Source organism: Salmo salar, chromosome ssa15, assembly GCF_905237065.1.
Source record: "Salmo salar chromosome ssa15, Ssal_v3.1, whole genome shotgun sequence".
NCBI lineage: Eukaryota > Metazoa > Chordata > Actinopteri > Salmoniformes > Salmonidae > Salmo > Salmo salar.
In genome coordinates, this window is record NC_059456.1 from 72,219,327 (window position 1) to 72,239,923 (window position 20,597).

Consider the following 20,597-nt stretch of genomic DNA (forward strand, 5'->3'; position numbering starts at 1 on the left):
GGTCGCTGGTTCGAATACCCGAGCCGACAAGGTGAAAAATCTGTTCACGTGCCTTTGAGCAAGGCACTTAACCCAAATGTGCTCCAGGAGTGACCTACTTCTATGACTGACCCTGTAAAACAACACATTTCACTGCAGCAATCTGGTGTATGTGACAATAAAAAAAATGTGTTTAAAATAATTAGGTATTCTAATTCCTAATCCTATGGTGTCACCAACTAAAACATAAACAATAAGCCTATAGCAAATTGCGCTTTTGCCGTACCTTTTTCACATGCAAATAGCACTTTTCGGTAGTGCTCAAAGCATGCCATTCCATGACAGCAGCCTTTATTTTTCAACTCAAAGCAATGAGCCCAATCAGTTCTCCATGACAACAAAATCATAAACAACAGAGTAGGCTAATAAGCTATGCTCAGGTAAAACAATTTGGCTAATCTATATTTCCATATTTCTAAGTCGTATTCTTGAAGATTAAGGGGTATTAAATGAATTGGAATGACTGGAAATCTGACAGACTTTTTAATGTAAAAATCGAGCCTAATCGTATTATCTGTGGTAGAAAGAAATTGGTTAGAAGAAGCCTAGATTTGAAGTCGGAAGTTTACATACACCTTAGCCAAATACATTTAAACTCAGTTTTTCACAATTCCTGACATTTAATCCTAGTAAAAAAGTCCCTGTCTTAGGTCAGTTAGGATCACCACTTTATTTTAAGAATGTGAAATGTCAGAATAATAGTAGAGTGATATATTTCAGCTTTTATTTCTTTCATCACATTCCCAGTGGGTCAGAAGTTTATATACACTCAATTAGTATTTGGTAGCATTGCCTTTAAACTGTTTAACTTGGGTCAAATGTTTCGGGTAGCCTTTCACAAGCTTCCCACAGTAAGTTGGTTGAATTTTGGCCCATTCCTCCTGACAGAGCTGGTGTAACTGAGTCAGGTTTGTAGGCCTCCTTGCTTGCACAAGCTTTTTCAGTTCTGCCCACAAATCTTCTATAGGCTTGAGGTCAGGGCTTTGTGATGGCCACTCCGATATCTTGACTTTGTTGTCCTTAAGCCATTTTGCCACAACTTTGGAAGTATGCTTTGGGTCATTGTCCATTTGGAAGACCCATTTGCGACCAAGCTTTAACTTCCCGACTGATGTCTTGAGATGTTGCTTCAATATATCCACATAAATGTCCTTCCTCATGATGCCATCTATTTTGTGAAGTGCACCAGTCCCTCCTGCAGCAAAGCACCCCCACAACATGATGCTGCCACCCCTGTGCTTCACGGTTGGGATGGTGTTCTTCGGCTTGCAAGCCTCTCCCTTTTTCCTCCAAACATAATGATGGTCATTATGGCAAAACAGTTATATTTTTGTTTCATCAGACCAGAGGACATTTCTCCAAAAAGTACAATCTTTGTCCCCATGTGCAGTTCCAAACCGTAGTCTGGCTTTTTTATGGCGGTTTTGGAGCAGTGGCTTTTTCCTTGCTGAGCAGCCTTTCAGGTTATGTTGAAATAGGACTACTTTTACTGTGGATATAGATACCTTTGTACCTGTTTCCTCCAGCATCTTCACAAGGTCCGTTGCTGTTGTTCTGGGATTGATTTGCACTTTTCGCACCAAAGAATGTTCATCTCTAGGAGACAGAACGCGTCTCCTTCCTGAGCGGTATGACGGCTGCGTGGTCCCATGGTGTTTATACTTGCGTACTATTGTTTGTACAGATGAACGTGGTACCTTCAGGCGTTTGGATTTTGCTCCCAAAGATGAACCAGACTTGTGGAGGTCTACAATTATTTTTCTGAGGTGTTGGCTGATTTCTTTTAATTTTCCAATGATGTCAAGCAAAAAGGCACTGAGTTTGAAGGAAGGCCTTGAAATACATCCACAGGTACACCTCCAATTGACTCAAATTATGTCAATTAGCTAGAAGCTTCTAAAGCCACGACATCATTTTCAGGAATTGTCCAAGCTGTTTAAATGCACAGTCAACTTAGTGTATGTAAACTTCTGACCCCCTGGAATTGTGATACAGTGAATTATAAGCGAAATAATCTGTCTGTAAACAATTGTTGGAAAAATTACTTGTGTCATGCACAAAGTAGATGTCTTAAACCGACTTGCCAAAACTATAGTTTGTTAACAATACATTTGTGGAGTGGTTGAAAAACAAGTTAAATGACTCCAACCTAAGTGTATTTAAACGTCCGACTTCAACTGTACATAACCAACCCATAAGTAAAACGCAACTATCATTTATGGCCAGCTATGTAAATGCTAACATTGATTTATCCTACAATAATGTCATTCAATTGGTAATATTCCTACATACATCTTCTAATACCTCTTTAGGGGAACACCATTTAAAAGTAACTAAAAGTAATCAGATTATATTCGAGTTTGGGTAATCCAAACGTTATATTACTGATTCCAAATTTGGCCAGGTAACTAACGGATTACATTTAGAAAGTAACCAACATTAAACAGCTTAATTAGTAATAGGAAAAATAATCATTATTGGCAAAGAAGATTTAAGAAGGCATTTTGTCTATTTTGGCAGAAATGTTCTTTGCATCATAAAAACGGTTTGCATAACAAACTACAACAACATACAGAAGATGTGGAGGTCAGGAGGTTATACAAGTTTAACAATGTGATTAAACTTAACATTTCAATCAGATTTAGCCCTCTTCAACTGAGTACAATGGTTACAGTAGAGCCGATATCTGAAAAAAACAATGCAAGTGGGGTGGGAAATGTTGTGTATGAGAATATACAGCAGTGTTATGCACATGGTGCATTGGTTAAATGTGCATGAACTTGTTCAGTGCATTATCAAAGAATGCATGTGTGTGATTGGTTATAACTGTCTTAATTGTTAGGTCCTCATTGGTTGTGGGCCTGGGATATATCCTCTGCTACCCTGAGAGCGGGCGCAGATGGAGAGATGTTAGCAAGCAGTTATGTCGTCTCAATCTGTCAAGTGTTAATAAACCATCATATTTGAGATGCACTTCTGCATACTGTTGGGTTCCTTTCAAGAGTTTCTAAAGATCCCGCTCCCTAAAAAGGGAACACCAAGGCAGGGTCAAACTGTGTCATTGTGTATATACGGGCTCCTTGGGTACTCGGGGAAATAAATAATCAAATCTCAACAGAATTTGACCCAGTAAACCTTCGAAAATACAGAACTCAGTGTCTACAGACAAGCAGTTGTTCTAGCAACACAGGACAGAAATGTCAGTGTTTTCCAATGAATTGGTTCCAGACATATTCCAGATGAGGGAAGACGTCACAAAAACACATACATTTTGCTATTGACTATCATAGTGATTCTAGTATTAATTAGGATGTCATGCGAACAACTGTTTGTTGTGTGCGTTTCTATGCAGAGTGGTTCTGTGTATGTCTAAAGTGGTGTGCCGTTGTGTGTGCTTCAGTTTCAACAGAGGTGCCGCTTCGCCAGCGCACCATGGGGGACCTGTGGAGCTCTGGCCCCTGACCCCCCTGGCAGTGGAACACCCCCCCCCCCCCTCCCCGCTGCCCTGCTGGCTGTCTGGAGCCTCCCTCTCCAAGGAGAGAGGGGTACAGCACAGTGCTCTTGTCCTTCTATCTCCACCCCCCATCTCCCCCTCTCTCTCTCTCTCTCTCTCTCTGAATGACTTCAAGTCTCTACAGCCTCTCCTGTCTCCAGACAAAGTGCCTCGTCTACAGACATGTCTGTAACCCCCGTATTTGGTCCCACAGTTGTTCCATCTCATCCCCTAACCCACCAACCAACCCAACAAATGTCCTTTGCTTATTTCTGTAGACTTTCGAACTAAATCGACACAAGAAACAAACAATGGTGTACTCAATGTTCAGGTGATGTTTTGCTCCATCGTGTTCAACCATGAATGGGGTGGACGGGACAAGAAAGGGTGAAGCTATGCCGTTTCTCTTTGCGCTGTTGGAATCCTCTCTCTCTCTCTCGCTCTCTCTCTCTCTCTCAATTCAATTCAAAGTGCTCTCTCACTCTCTCTGCTGGCTGTCATCTACTTGAACCAAAGACTCTAGCAATGTTCTGTTTTTGCTAGCAGCTGTCATTACTGCAGTGTTGAGTAATGGCGGGGAAACAGTGAAGCGATCTCCTACCACTGAGGCACTGGCACGGACAAGCAAAGTCCTTACACAACCCTTTCCCATGAAAGGCAAGAGGAAAGTCAGGATATTTTCAATGGGCCTTTGTCAGTGGGGAGCTGATTTGTTTATCTTATTGGTTCCACCGATGGTCTTTTGTGCCATGCTCATCTACTGTAGTGGTTCCATCATCACAGCTACTGAGAGCCTATTCAATCAAGGATAATGAGCTCCTCTCCGGACTCCATTTTGTTTCTTGTCCTGTGGTTGCTGGAAGGGGGGAGCTTGAAGCATCAATTAACTTGTGCAATTTTTCTATTTATTTAGTTTTAATCTGTGTCCTTTCAATTCATTCTTGTTTCTTTTCTTGTTATTATTGGTGTGATTTTGTAATGTACAGGACATGGTTTTTAATGTTAGTGCGGTATTACCTCTGAATAAAGAAAGATCCAATTCCATTATTATCAGTTGACAGAAAGCACAATTCTCTGAATTTGCAGTTGCTTTACAGATCCTGTTTTATATAAATTTTGAGGTCAACGTCAAACGATAAAATCGGTCGGATCTGCAGTCTTTCTCTCTCTGTGTAGGTTGTAACTCCCGTTGGTTTCAGCGAAGGTTTTCCTCCTAATCGAATGGCATAATAAACAGGGTTAAACATTTGCCAAGTGAGAGATAGACAAGGGTAGCAGAAAATGGGATAGAGGAGAAGAAATGTCAGGATGCTAGCCAGGCTGCCATCACTGAAGTCTTTATGAATATTACTGGGCCAGATGGCCTACAGCCCAAGATTAAAGAGTAGATTTGTCTCCAAAAAGTAATTTGCAAGATGGTTATAATCCTGGCTTGACTTTGTTTGGGGGAGTAAAAACCGACATCAGTGATGATGTCATATGAAGGGTGACACCACACAGCAAAGAGCCTTCAGTAATATATATATACACTGCTCAAAAAAATAAAGCGAACACTTAAACAACACAATGTAACTCCAAGTCAATCACACTTCTGTGAAATCAAACTGTCCACTTAGGAAGCAACACTGATTGACAATAAATTTCACATGCTGTTGTGCAAATGGAATAGACAGCAGGTGGAAATTATAGGCAATTAGCAAGACACCCCCAATAAAGGACTGGTTCTGCAGGTGGTGACCACAGACCACTTCTCAGTTCCTATGCTTCCTGGCTGATGTTTTGGTCACTTTTGAATGCTGGCGGTGCTTTCACTCTAGTGGTAGCATGAGACAGAGTCTACAACCCACACAAGTGGCTCAGGTAGTGCAGCTCATCCAGGATGGCACATCAATGCGAGCTGTGGCAAGAAGGTTTGCTGTGTCTGTCAGCGTAGTGTCCAGAGCATGGAGGCGCTACCAGGAGACAGGCCAGTACATCAGGAGACGTGGAGGAGGCCGTAGGGAGGGCAACAACCCAGCAGCAGGACCGCTACCTCCGCCTTTGTGCAAGAAGGAGCAGGAGGAGCACTGCCAGAGCCCTGCAAAATGACCTCCAGCAGGCCACAAATGTGCATGTGTCTGCTCAAACGGTCAGAAACAGACTCCATGAGGGTGGTATGAGGGCCCGACATCCACAGGTGGGGGTTGTGCTTACAGCCCAACACCGTGCAGGACGTTTGGCATTTGCCAGAGAACACCAAGATTGGCAAATTCGCCACTGGCGCCCTGTGCTCTTCACAGATGAAAGCAGGTTCACACTGAGCACATGTGACAGACATGACAGAGTCTGGAGACGCCGTGGAGAACGTTCTGCTGCCTGCAACATCCTCCAGCATGACCGGTTTGGCGGTGGGTCAGTCATGGTGTGGGGTGGCATTTCTTTGGGGGGCCGCACAGCCCTCCATGTGCTCACCAGAGGTATCCTGACTGCCATTATGTACCGAGATGAGATCCTCAGACCCCTTGTGAGACCATATGCTGGTGCGGTTGGCCCTGGGTTCCTCCTAATGCAAGACAATGCTAGACCTCATGTGGCTGGAGTGTGTCAGCAGTTCCTGCAAGAGGAAGACATTGATGCTATGGACTGGCCCGCCCGTTCCCCAGACCTGAATCCAATTGAGCACATCTGGGACATCATGTCTCGCTCCATCCACCAACGCCACGTTGCACCACAGACTGTCCAGGAGTTGGCGGATGCTTTAGTCCAGGTCTGGGAGGAGATCCCTCAGGAGACCATCCGCCACCTCATCAGGAGCATGCCCAGGCGTTGTAGGGAGGTCATACAGGCACGTGGAGGCCACACACACTACTGAGCCTCATTTTGACTTGTTTTAAGGACATTACATCAAAGTTGGATCAGCCTGTAGTGTGGTTTTCCACTTTCATTTTGAGTGTGACTCCAAATCCAGACCTTCATGGGTTGATAAATTGGATTTCCATTGATTATTTTTGTGTGATTTTGTTGTCAGCACATTCAACTATGTAAAGAAAAAAGTATTTAATAAGATTATTTCATTCATTCAGATCTAGGATGTGTTATTTTAGTGTTCCCTTTATTTTTTTGAGCAGTATATATATATATATATATATATATATATATATATATATATATATATATGGGCAGTGGCTTCTTAACTATTCTTAGCATTTTGCATAAAAATCTAATGTCTAAAGTGTTCACACTGGATTTAGCCAGCGGCTCAATGATGTCATCCTTTTGAGCGACCCTGCTGGTTGGCTACATAGAGGCTGTGCAGTGTCGTCTGCTGGTTGTGCAGAGCTGTTCTTGTGCATAGTGTTCAGGCCTTTCAACTAGGGCTTGACTACATCATCCCTTGCTCATCCTAACACCAGTGCAGTAACTTTCAGCAGTACTGAAAGTCTGATGTTTCAGTATTTCCCTTCAAATTATGTTTCAGTAACTCCGTTCTAAGTGTTATAGGACACATATTTCGCTGCAGTTTGGTTGTTGATATAATACTCATGCTATAAGTGGTATGCTATAAATGGTATGCTATCCTGAAGTGAACATTGAAAATCTTTGTCAAATGAACCTTCTCCATTGTTCAACTGTCTGCCGAACTTTCAATCTTGTCCAATGAATGAAAATTGAAATTTTTGGTTTCTATTTTCTTAGGCCTAGATTTGATCAGATCAAGCGTTAACCAGTGATAGCCGACACTCGCATAGCTGATGTTTTGGCGGTGTCGGCAAGTGGAACTGCATTGGAGCTGTCAAATCAGTGAACAGCTGCTCTTGTGATCATTGTCACAAAGCCACGCCTGTCCCACTCGCGTTAGTTCAGAAGGAGAACGTTTAGCCTACATAGAAATAATGACGCTCAAATTGAAAATCATTAAACAAAATAATGAGGGTTTCTATCAGCCTAATCGAGGTGTAGATTACATCTCACATTCCAGTCTTGGAACTCTTAATGTGACTCCCTGCAGCCAATGGCAATGTCCGCTTTATGTATAATGCTAGGAGCCACTTATGCATTTGACAGCTCTAACGCTGTTCCACCTCCAGCACCGCCAAAATGACTGCTGTGTGGATGTCGGCTAAATGGGATCTGATTTAATAGAGTCCTTTAATTATGTTGCACTGTTGTTGATGATGGTTTCTGTTGTATTTCACTTTGCCTCTAAGGGTCAAAACTTTGTATGATGTGGTGAAACATTGAGGGGTGAATCATACTTAGCTTAAAGATGAATTTTCATTTAGTTATGCATTGATGTCAGTGGGAGACTATGTGAAAATTTGACTAAAGTGAAAATTAGTGTTCGCTCTTAACACTTCAATACTTGAAATTCTATTCAAAATTGCTAAATCCTGTAGCTGCAGACTTGTGATCTGTGACTGTCAGGATGTCCATTGGCTGTTTTAAAAGAGTACAGCATGTTGACAGTCTGCTAGAAGTATTACATCAGTGTTGTATATTTTATTTTCATTTACTGAGGTGTTTCGAATTTTACATTTCCTGTTGGTGCATTTTATATTGTATAAGATTATTTGTTTGATTATTGTTATTATTTTTGTTTCTATTTGGTGTTATTACACCATTGATAATAACATAATGATAATGAATTGTCAGTTAAGCAGGTGTTCTTGAAAGTATACAGAAATTCTAAGAGTTATTTTATTTCTGCTCCTTAATTTACTTGAATATGATGTTGACATAGTTGGTTGCGATATGCCTGATTTGAGTAGGGGTATTCTGACTGTTCCTGTATTCAGATGAAGACTGTTTTTCCCTCTTGCACTGGCTCAGCCCAAACGCCTTCTGTCCAGGCTTATAGCGCTGATGCAATGAGAATGTCAGAAATGACAACAAAATGATTCAAAATGTTATAGTTTAATAAAAATCTATGAATGAAATATGTCAAGTGCCTTCTTGTATGCTGATATAAGGGGACTTCCTGTCGCTGATGCCCGTGGACAGATGGCACAACCTTTCCTTATAAGCAGGGAAATGTGGACTGATTTTGTTCTGCAAGACATTGGTTATTTATTAGGTAAAAGCAAAATGCAAAAAACGTTCTATCATTTTCCACGTTTTATTAGTCGTAAGTTCAGGATACACATGGTATACACAGTCCAATGAAATGCTTACTTGCAGGTTCCTTCTCGACAATGCAAAGACAATAAGAAATAATACCACCCACTGGAGAGCCTTGCTGTCGTGGATGGAGCAATTCCCGTACCAGGCCGTGATACAACTGGTCAGGACACTCTCGATGGTGCAGCGGTAGTATTTGGAGAGGACCCGGGGTGGCATGTCAAATTTCTTCGGCCGCCTTATGAAGTATAGGCGCTGTTGTGCCGTTTTGACAAGAGTGGTGGTGTTGTTGGTCCATGTCATCGGTGATAACATAAAATTCTTTAAAAAAGGAGTCAGTACAGGTACATCAGAGCCGGGACCCAGAGAGTGAAAAACAGCTTCTATTACCAGACCATCAGACTGTTGAACAGCTTCTATTACCATCAGACTGTTGAACAGCTTCTATTACAATCAGACTGTTGAACAGCTTCTATTACCAGACCATCAGACTGTTGAACAGCTTCTATCACCATCAGACTGTTGAACAGCTTCTATTACCATCAGACTGTTAAACAGCTTATATTACCAGACCATCAGACTGTTAAACAGCTTCTATTACCATCAGACTGTTGAACAGCTTCTATTACCAGACCATCAGACTGTTGAACAGCTTCTATCACCATCAGACTGTTGAACAGCTTCTATTACCATCAGACTGTTAAACAGCTTATATTACCAGACCATCAGACTGTTAAACAGCTTCTATTACCATCAGACTGTTGAACAGCTTCTATTACCAGACCATCAGACTGTTGAACAGCTTCTATTACCATCAGACTGTTGAACAGCTTCTATTACCATCAGACTGTTGAACAGCTTCTATTACCAGACCATCAGACTGTTGAACAGCTTCTATTACCATCAGACTGTTGAAAATCTTCTATTACCATCAGACTGTTGAATAGCTTCTATTACCAGACCATCAGACTGTTGAACAGCTTCTATTACTATCAGACTGTTGAACAGCTTCTATTACCAGGCCATCAGACTGTTGAACAGCCATCACTAGTAATCTACACCAGGTGATGCGCACACACACACACAAGCTATCACACACACACACACTCAAACACATACACAGCCAACGCTGCTGTCCCATGTTATAGAGACATTAAACCACCAGACACTTCCTGTTTCACACTGTGTATTTAAATATTATATTCTCAACATATTTCTACTACTGCGTTTTAGTTACGCTGTTTATACTGTACACACCACATATTTATGTATATACTGGATTCTTGACATAGGTCACTCTAATATATCTACTGCTGTACATATCATTCTTAGTATATCTGCTGTAAGTTCATCTGGTGTATGTAATGTACGTATAGATTGCATTTGAACTACTGTTACAGGGCTATTTGGGTTGTCAACTGGATTCTGACATTTCTTGAATATAATTATTATTTTGTACTTGTTTGGCATTTTACTGCATTGTTAGGAGCTAGTAAAATAAGCATTTCGCTGCACCCACTATGACATGAACTAAACTGTGTGTGTGACCAATAAACTTTGATCTAAAGAGCACTTGTTCAACTTAATAAAAAACACATGTTACCATCTCGAGGTTAAATTAAAAAAAATGACGATAGTAAGTGCCTATTAAGTGCCAAATAATGTAACAGTGTTGACCATAACACGGTTGACGATTTCATCTTAAATCAGCCATAAATCCCCTTCTTTAACAATTTATTTTCATTGTTAAAACATTTCTAACCTGTCTATCTACGGGTAACATGGTTGGTGCGTGATGCTCAACCTGCTCAGTTTTTCACCCCAAAACACCAGAAAATGGCCCAAAAAAGTAGAACCAACTCACCTGCTTTTACACTAGGATTTGACTAGATTTTCAATGTTTCTTTTGAAAAAATATTTTATAAGGAATAGTTTCACCATATTAAAATGAGAGTTCAGTTCACTTAACAGGGTTGACCTTACGGACAGGTTTTGTTTAACCTTCAAATGTTTCACTGATCACATGAAATACCCTAGGTATTTTGTTGCTCTGACAGTCATTTCTGGAGATTATTATTAACAGATTTACAATGATGCAGGAAACGTTAAGGAATTTTGGGGTTAAGTGGATTCAAATCTTCCTAGAAGTCACAGAGGGTGCACAAAGGGACATGCCAAAATGCTGAATTTTAGCACTTTAGCAAGTCTTTATTAATATTAAAATAATTAATACTGGTGCACAATTTCTACTTAAAATATCAAAGGCACTTGTTTTGTGGAACGACCTAACACTTGTGACCTTGCATCACAAAGACTACAAAATAGAGTCTATACAATCACCTTTTCAACCAATGGGTTTTGAGAAGGAAACAAAGAGGACGCAGGGAATCAAGGAAATGCATTTGAGATTCTCCCCCAGACCTCACCTTTGGTCTCCTGTACACACCTATCCAGTAATTTCACACCAATACAGGAAATACCACTCCTTACTGTTATGACCACTCCTTAATCTACGAGGAAGGGTTCACAATTTCATTGAAGCAGTTTGCAACACCTTGTTGTTAGTAATAATCGTTGTGTAGTTGGAAAATCCTGACAGGTCACTGGTGTGTGCCCAGATAAGATCCTAACAGCAAGTGGGGAATGGTAGTCCAGTAATCATTAGTTCCTACCACGGCCAACAACCCATGTCTACTGTACTTCATTTTGTTCAACGACTTTCAGAAACAAAGCTACAGAACATTTTTCATTATGAAAAACCTGGACCATGCCTGTGTTGTTTTTCATTTATTGTCATTTTGTAAACAAAATATATATCAAAACAGTACAATCAACTATACATGTATATACACTTACAATTTCAGCTTTATGTTTTGGCATACCATTTTTTCAAAACAGTAATAAGACAGCTAAACTTGCACATCTTTCTTAAAAACGGAACATTTTGAGTTGAGGTTGTGCTGTGGCCATCAGATCTGATACTGTAGATATGAATAGATTTCACCCAGATTGTCTGGGTCTGAATATTACAACGCATTTCATCCAAATATTATATTTCTACAGCAAAATAACTTTAGAAAGAAAAAAAGAAAAGGAAAATCAGTTAATCAAAGTGCAAGAATTGGAATTCATGTATGAATTTGTAACTTCCTTGTCAGAATAATGACGCTGAGCATGCCAATATCAATAGCTAAAAGAACTGGATAGAGTGTGCAGAGTTTCTCACAGTTGTGTTCTATATCCAGTCTTCCTTGATTCAGTTGTGGGCCTTAACTACATGGCCATCTTTCCCACTTCTTATCTGTGGTATTTTAGTCCTCTCATGACTGAGGGAATGCATTTCTGTGTGGAGGGGGGGGGCTGTGGCTGGATACCCTTTAGTGGAGCTGAAGGAGAATGTGGCAGAGAAGGAATACATAGATCAACCTCTTACCAGAGCTTATTCTGGGGGTCTGTGTGAATGTGAACCAGGGTACCGTTGGTGGCAGCGGTGGAATCTGGCATACTATATACATGTATTTTAATGAAAGGCTCCCTTTGTGGAATGGTATATGCTGGTGAATGGGGTAGCTGTGGTGGTGATGGAGCCTTGTATTGAGCCCATAGAGCGAGGCATGCAGTGCATGTTGCCCGTGGTGACGATGCACTGCAGGGGCCACAGCACGATGACCACTAGCAGCACCATCAGCATGATGAAGAGCAGCACCCGCTTCCAGCTGGTCAGACGCCTCATAAAGGCCGTGCTGTTGGGACGTGTCTGAGCCGGGACCTCGCCTGCTTTGCTGGCCCCTATGTCGATGCAGATGCAGAAGGTCGAGGTGGAGCTAGAGGCCTCTGGGCTGGCCTCCAGTGCCCGTTTGTAGCACAGCTTCTCTCCGTCCAGCCACACAGGCTCCTCGTGCTGCTGGTGGCTGGGCAGCTTACCCAGTACCTCGCTGCTGGTGGTCAGGGCCGGGGGACCCTCCTTGGTCAGGAGGGTGGGGTGGCGGCAGAAGGGACACAGGATCTTGCTGCTGCCTCCTCCTTCCTGCTCTCCCAGTGAAATGGCCATGAGGCGTGACAGACACTCGAGGCAGAAGGTGTGGGCACAGTCCAGCAGCTTGGGCGTCTTGAAGACGTTGTCGTAGGTGTTGTAGCAGATAGAGCACTCGGGTTGGCTGCCAACAGCCACCATTATATCCAGGTCCACTTTCTCTTCCTGGGTGTGCCACACCTGAGGGATCTGCGCCATTTTGAAGGGATGTTCTGTATCCTTTTCCCACTTCCTTTTGTCTTTGTCCCCCTTTCTCTTCTTTGTACTTGGTGTGGATTATCTGAGAATGAATGGAAATGCAGATTATCTCTTAATCACGTGCTCAGATGGTGAGTAAAATCTATTTTTAAAATCATGCAGTGTGGAAATAATCCCAGACTGTTCACAGGATTTTTGTGATTTTTGTGTCAAGTGCATATTATAAAATACAGTAGGTTAAAGGTTTATGACCCCATGCAGGCAGAGTTGCAATACCATTATGTTATTCCCTTCAGAATACGATTACATTCTGAACTCTTCTAAAGAGGTTACACAGTAGTCACAAATAATTCAGCATTTGGTGGAATTTAAATATGTCTATAAATTAAATGTATTTTTTTGTATATATTTTTTACTTTTCATATCAGACCATGCCATCTACAATTCATTTATTGCTTACTCTACTTTATACAATATGGGGCTGATTGACATCCATTCACTAAACCCACTAAAGTCCCTGAGCAACCTCTTGCATTCCCTGGGCCACGTTCATCAGGGAAACGTTGTCATTAATGTCATTAATAGAACTGACACGATTCCTCATTCTACATGTCAGAGGCATCTTTGTTCCACATAATATATTTCTATATTTTCTTTCACTTTTGTTTAACCAGGAACGACCCTTGAATTAAGATACCTCTTTTACAAGGGGTGACCTGGAAACCTATATCAGATTTTTTTTCTTCTTCAGGGTAGCCCAATTGAGACCAGGGTCTGATTCCCAATGGTGCCCTGAGTACAACAATTTTCTCACAACAGGAAGAACAATTTACATTACAATACATTACAAAATAACCACAACTTCAACACCACAATTACAACAAATACAGCCATACAATCAATCGAAACAACTGCAATCCTCAATGAATTAATTCAATACCAGAGTCCTAAACTGCCCTAGCGGCACCAGGGAATCCATTTTGTAGGTTATTCCAACAATGGGGGGCACTAAAGCTAAAGGAGGATTTTAAATTGGTTGAGACCAGAGGGACCTCAAGAGTTAACCAATCCTGCGAGCGGGTTTGGTAGCTCATTCTTTAATACGTTAGCAGCAAATTTAGGTAAGTTGGAACTTGTGTAGTAGGGCTTTGTAAAGGACAAATGGAGTAATTGATTGATCTACGGAACTTTAATGAAGACCAGCCAAACTTTTGATACAGGATGCGGTGGTGAGTATTAAAACTGTCCCCAGGGATAAAACGAATGGAGCTATGGTAGACTGCATCCAAAAGTTTAAGAGTAGTGGAAGCTGCAATCTGGTAAATGGTGTCACCATAATCAAGAACTGGCAAGAAATTTGACTGTACTATCTGCTTCCTATTATTTAGGTTAGAGGTAAGATCTATTTCCAAAAAAGAAGGCCACTTTAAATCGTAGCTTTTTAACTAGCTCAGACATGTTATTTTTTTTAAAACATGAAGTCTTTGTCAATCCAAATTCCCAGATACTTGTAGGTGGGAACCTATCAATGGGAGAACCATCCAATGAATAAATATGTAGTCCATCTGAAACATTCTTGCGAGAACTAGAGAACAACATGCATTTAGTCTTCCCGCATTAAGTACAAGTTTTAAACTAACCAGGGCTCTCTGTAAGGTAAAATAGTCAGATTGCAGCTCTAACAGCCTGATCAACACTTGGGGCAATGGCCAACAACCGTGTCATCTGCATACAGATTCATATTACAAGTTTTAACAGATAGACCAATATTATTTTTATTAATAGTAAAGAGAACAGGCCCCACGTCTGACCCCTGCGGTACAGTTTTTGTAATATCCAGGAAACTAGACTTAAAACCATCAGAGATCACACATTGAGTCCTGTCTGACAGATCATTTTCAAACCACTCGCAAGAAGCCTGATCCAGGCCTATTTCAGTCAACCTTTAAATAAGAATGTGATGGGCAACGGTATCGAAGGCCTTGGGAAGGTCTATAAATAAGGCAGCACAATGATTTTTATGATCCAAACAATTTAACACATCATCTAAAACAAGCGCATGTGAGCGTTCCACAAACATTGTGCGCCGGCTGAACGAGGCCCAGCTGTTGAAAGCATCTTTCTAGTGACGGGGGAATGGTTATGTGGGACTCTCATCAGGCAGTACTAGGGACGGACACAGAGTGCTTTGTTACTCCCTGTTCTCACAGACGTCAGCATGAGCACCCTTGACAGAGACCTCCCTCTGGCCAGAACCTCTAAGTCACCCAGCCAGCTGTCAGTCTGTGGGGGGGTTGTTATCATAGATACATGGGTATGGGATAAGTGTTAAAAAAACATGATTGGATTACTGATGAATAGAAGCAGTCAGAATAGCTGTAACTATGTATGCCTGACAAATGGCAAACTGTCTGGTATTGGTTCGACTGTGATTGATACTTGTGTTCCTAGGATAGGTAGGTAGCTAGTAGGTACAGGACAGGTGAGCGCTGTGATGAGGGGGCGGCGTGGGACGTGGGGGGTGGTTGAGTTGCAGGTGTTCCCCTCGCCGTGCCCTGCGGGGGCAGCCCTGCCCCTATCTCTCTCTGTCCGGCCCTAGCTCTGCCAGCCGGCTGACACAATGTGCCCGCTTGTTCTCCTTCTCCTCTCATCGCTCCATCTACCCTTGGCATTCCTGCAGGGCCAGCCTCTGCCCAGGCCTTCTCTCGCTCCCTCTCTCTCGATCTTTCTCTCACCACCATGTTACAGACCGTAACAATTTAAGGCCCTCAAAAAGAGGTCTCGGTGGACCCCCCCAACCTCCTCTGCAAACTACAATGTAGCAACTGCTCTGACATTGGGTAATATGGACAACAATCACTAAGTGGACCTAGTGAGAATATCTCCAGCTTGTTTGTGGCCTATGGATTTCATTCCAACCTTTAATGGAGCTGATATCAACTTATTTCTTGTCAATTAAACTTGTTTAACCACTTTTCACTGAGTCCTACCACGATCCCCAATCCACTGTTTGCAATTCAGGTATAAGTTACCAACGAAGCACAGATCTAGGATCAGCTTACCCACCCTAACTCTTAACTGGAACAATCAGGTTTATTTAACAGTCAACAAACCACAACACTGACTATAGATCAGTTGCTTAGGGGCACATTTTAGTGTGCGGGACAAATGACAGTTAGTCATTAACCTAATTTCTGTCAGGCAAGTCGGAACCATAGGAGCATGAGGCGGGAGAGCCTTTGTTTTGCCTTGAACACTAGTGCTCCCTACTCTCCCTGTCACTATCTATACGACCCGCTTTGGCTATCAGCTACACATTTTTGCCCTATCGCCAGCTTAGCCGACTGACCTGGTTTTGTGACTGCCTCCAAATCTATACATGCTGCTTGAGTTGAGATATTTTGAAATTAGTGTGTTTCAGAGCGGAATCTTAGCTTTTTTTTTTAAAGTTTTTGGTAACATTGTATAATAACTTTCATGAATAACCCATTATACAGTGCCATCAAAATGTATTCGCACCCCTTGACTTTTTACACATTTTGTTGTGTTACAAATTGGGATTCAAATGGATGTGGCTTTTTTTACATAAAATACTTTGTTATTTTTTAAAGATTAAGGAAAAATAAAACAGATATATCTTGATTAGATAAGTATTCAACCCCTTGAGTCAATACATGTTAGAATCCCCTGTGGCAGCGATTTAGCTGTGAGTCTTTCTGGGTAATGTTAAGTCTCTAAGAGCTTTGCACACCTGGATTGTACAATATTTGCCCATTTATTATTTTCTAAATTCTTCAATGCACAAATTGGTTGTTGATCATTGCCAGACAGCCATTTTCAAGTTTTGCCATAGATTTTCAAGACGATTTAAGTCAAACTTGTAACTCTTCCACTCAGGAACATTCAATGTCGTCTTGGTAAGCAACTCCAGTATAGATTTGGCCTTGTGTTTTAGGTTATTGTCCTGCTGAAAGGGGAATTCATCTAGTAGTGTCTGTTGGAAAGCAGACTGAACCAGGTTTTCCTCTAGGATTATGCCTGTGTTTATCTCTATTACAATTATTTTTATCCTAAGAAAACCTCCCTAGTTCTTGCTGGTGATGAGCATATCCATAACATGAGATATGGTACTCAGTGATGTGTTGTGTTGGATTTGCCACAAGCATAATGCTTTGTATTCAGGGCAAAAAGTTACATTTCTTAGCCAGTTTGTTTCTTAGCCAGTTTGTTTTTGCTGTATTACTTTAGTGCCTTACTGCAAACAGGATGCATCTCGTGGAATATTTTTATTCTGTACAGACTTCCTTATTTTCACTCTGTCATTTAGGTTAGTATTGTGGAGCAACTACAATGTTGTTGATCCATCCTCAGTTTTCTCCTATCACAGCCCTTAAACTATGTAACTGTTTTAAAATTTGGCCTCATGGTGAAATCCTTGAGCGGTTTCCTTCCTCTCCGGCAACTGAGTTAAGAAGGACTCTGTATCTTTGTTACTGAGTGTACTGATACACCATTCAAAGTGTAATTAGTAACTTCACCATGCTCAAAGGAGTATTCAATGTCTGTTTTAATGTTTACCCATCTACCAATAGGTGCCCTTTGCGAGGCATTGGAAAACCTCCCTGGTCTTTTTGGTTGAATCTGTGCTTGAAAATCACTATTCGACTGAGGGACCTTACAATTATCTGTATGTGTGGGGTACAGAGATGAGGTAATCATTCAAAAATAACATTAAACACTATTATTGCACACAGAGTGAGTCCATGTAACTTGTTATGTGTCTTGTTAAACAAATTTGTACTACTGAACTTATTTAGTCTTGCCATAACAAAGGGGTTGAATACTTATTGACTCAAGACATTTCGGCTTTTAATGTTTTATTCGTTTCTAAAAACAAAATTCCACGTTGACATTTTGGGATATTGTGTGTAGATCAGTGGCACCAAATCTCAAGTTAGTACATTTTAAATTCAGGCTGTAACACAACAAAATGTGGAAAAAGTCAAGGGGTGTGAATACTTTCTGAAGGCATTGTGTATTAATGTTTACAAATAATGAAATACTTATTTATTAACAGTATATAAATAGTTTATCAATGCTTATATATGATAGCTATTTTGTTACCAGGTCTCCCTTTTTAAATGGTGAGGTAAGAACATTACCTATGATACTATGAAACAAATCCAGTAGAGTTGTGTTGACTTTTTTAAGGCAGCAGACGGTGTTGTCAACTGACTAGCGTGGCCGTTGTGTTCTTCAGCCGGGTTTATTGTGAGGTCATCTGTTAAAGCCTATAGTGTAGACAGTTAAACTGCCTCTCTTCCATTGCTGCTCTACCTGTTCTCCAAATGTAAAGTACATGTAACTTGATCCTCAGAAACGTGAGGTGTGCAACAGCATACTGCTCTGCTTAATACTTGCACCGTCTAATATGAAGTTAATTGACCCACGTGAAAAAAAAACACATCATACAACTCTTACCGTATGTTTATCCTGTTTTATCATGTTGTATCCTGTATTTACCAGTTGTGACAATCTCACATGTATTTATTTCATGGTACCACTTCCCAGTATTGGTGTTAGAATATAACCCATAACATTGTTTGCACTGTACTCAACAACAGTTATACAATTCCTGATAAAGTTTGTTCTTACCGGTTTAATGATGATTTTGCCAGATTATCCTCTCTCTTTCTCTTTGTAGTGTATTACAGTGTATTTGGTCCAGCCTTCTGTAGACTAAAACACATCTTCATGCCAAGCTGGATGACTGGGGGAGGGGGGGGTACCACGGAGGAGGTGTGAGCTATGGGGATCACTATACAGTGCTCCCTGGTCCTTGGGTGCTACGCTAGATAGGCTAAACGAGTGGAAGTCAAGCTGCTGCAGGTGTGCTCACAAAGCCTTCAAAGTAACATAAGGGTTAGCGTTAGTATTAGCCTGGAGGTCCTTCTCTCACTGTGTCCGTTGGTCGACTCACTTTCCCTGCTCTGCCGACTTCCTTTTCAACTCAATGTAATGACATTGATATGCAGGGAACAATAAGGTGGCCTTGAGGGAGTGTCAGAGGAGGAGGGGGAGGCAGGTAGGGGGAGGGGATAGGGATAGGCTGAGGAGCCTCCATCAGGAGTGAAACTAACATTATTGGCACTCTACCTTGCCTTCCCTTTCGTTACTCCCTCTTTTTTTCTTTCTTTCTTTCTCTCTCTCTCTCTCTCTCTCTCTCTCTCTCTCTCTCTCTCTCTCTCTCTCTCTCTCTCTCTTTCTCTATAGCTCTCTCTCTCTATAGCTCTCTCTCTATATATATAGCTCTCTCTCTCTATAGCTCTCTCTCTCTCTCTCTAGCTCTCTCTCAATTCAATTCAAGGGGCTTTATTGGCATGGGAAACATACACTACCGTTCAAAAGTTTGGGGTCATTTAGAAATCTCCTTGTTTTTGAAAGAAAAACATTTTTTTTTGTCCATTAAAATAACATCAAATTAATCAGAAATACAGTGTAGGCATTATTAATGTTGTAAATGACGATTGTAGCTGGAAACAGCAGATTGTTTTATGTAATGTACACGTACAGTTGAAGTTGGAAGTTTACATACACCTTAGCCAGAAACATTTAAACTCAGTTTTCACAATTCCTGACATTTAATCAGAGTAAAAATTCCCTGTCTTAGGTCAGTTAGGATCACCACTTTATTTCAAGAATGTGAAATGTCAGCATAATAGTAGAGAGAATTATTTCTTTCAGCTTTTATTTCTTTCATCACATTCCCAGTGGGTCAGAAGTTTATATACACTCAATTAGTATTTCATAGCATTGCCTTTAAATTGTTTCACTTGGGTCAAATGTTTCGAGTAGCCTTCCACAAGCTTTCCACAATAAGTTGGATGAATTGTGCCCCATTCCTCCTGACAGAACTGGTGTAACTGAGTCAGGTTTGTAGGCCTCCTTGCTCGCACATGCTTTTTCAGTTCTGCTCACAAATTTTCTATAGGATTGAGGTAAGGGCTTTGTGACGGCCACTCCAATACCTTGACTTTGTTGTCCTTAGGCCATTTTGCCACAACTTTGGAAGTATGCTTTGGGTCATTCTCCATTTGGAAGACCCATTTGCGACCAAGCTTTAACTTCCCGGCTGATGTCTTGAGATGTTGCTTCAATATATCCACATAATTTTCCTATCTCATGATGCCATCTATTTTGTGAAGTGCACCAGTCCCTCCTGCAGAAAAGCACCCCCATAACATGATGTTGCCACCCCTGTGCGTCACGGTTGGGATGGTGTTCTTCGGCTTGCAAGCGTCCCCCTTTTTCCTCCAAACATAACGATGGTCATTAAGGCCAAATAGTTCTATTTTTGTTTCAACAGACTAGAGGACATTTCTCCAAAAAGTACGATCTTTGTCCCCATGTGCAGTTGCAGATACTTTTGTACCTGTTTCCTCCAGCATCTTCACAAGGTCCTTTGCTGTTGTTCTGGGATTGATTTGCACTTTTCGCACCAAAGTACATTCATCTCTGGGAGACAGAACGCGTCCCCTTCCTGAGCAGTATGACGGCTGCGTGGTCCCATGGTGTTTATACTTGTGTACTATTGTTTGTACAGATGAACGTGGATGAAACAGACTTGTGGAGGTCTACAATATTTTTCTGAAATCTAGGCTGATTTCTTTTCATTTTCCCAAGGTAGGCCTTGAAATGCATCCACAGGTACACTCCAATTGACTCAAATGATGTCTA

General features: G+C 41.3%; 2 protein-coding genes across 4 annotated transcripts in view; one reads left to right on the forward strand and one right to left on the reverse strand.

Annotated features, from left to right (window-relative positions):
- LOC106572187 (tyrosine-protein phosphatase non-receptor type 11) overlaps positions 1-5,104 on the forward strand; it is a 58,405-nt gene extending 53,301 nt beyond the window's left edge. For all 3 annotated transcript variants that reach the window (XM_014146127.2, XM_014146128.2, XM_014146129.2), the window contains exon 16: positions 3,440-5,104. The gene's annotated coding sequence lies outside the window, so the exon portion shown is untranslated. The remainder of the gene's footprint in view (positions 1-3,439) is intronic.
- A 6,296-nt stretch (positions 5,105-11,400) lies between these two features.
- On the reverse strand, positions 11,401-18,882 carry LOC106572190 (RING finger protein 223). Its single transcript, XM_014146131.2, has 2 exons — positions 18,516-18,882; positions 11,401-12,942 (listed from the first exon to the last, which is right to left on the reverse strand). Exon 2 carries the CDS (start codon positions 12,858-12,860, stop codon positions 12,150-12,152), a length of 711 nt encoding a protein of 236 aa, XP_014001606.1. The 5' UTR covers positions 12,861-12,942; positions 18,516-18,882; the 3' UTR covers positions 11,401-12,149.
- Between the last annotated feature and the right edge of the window lie 1,715 nt (positions 18,883-20,597).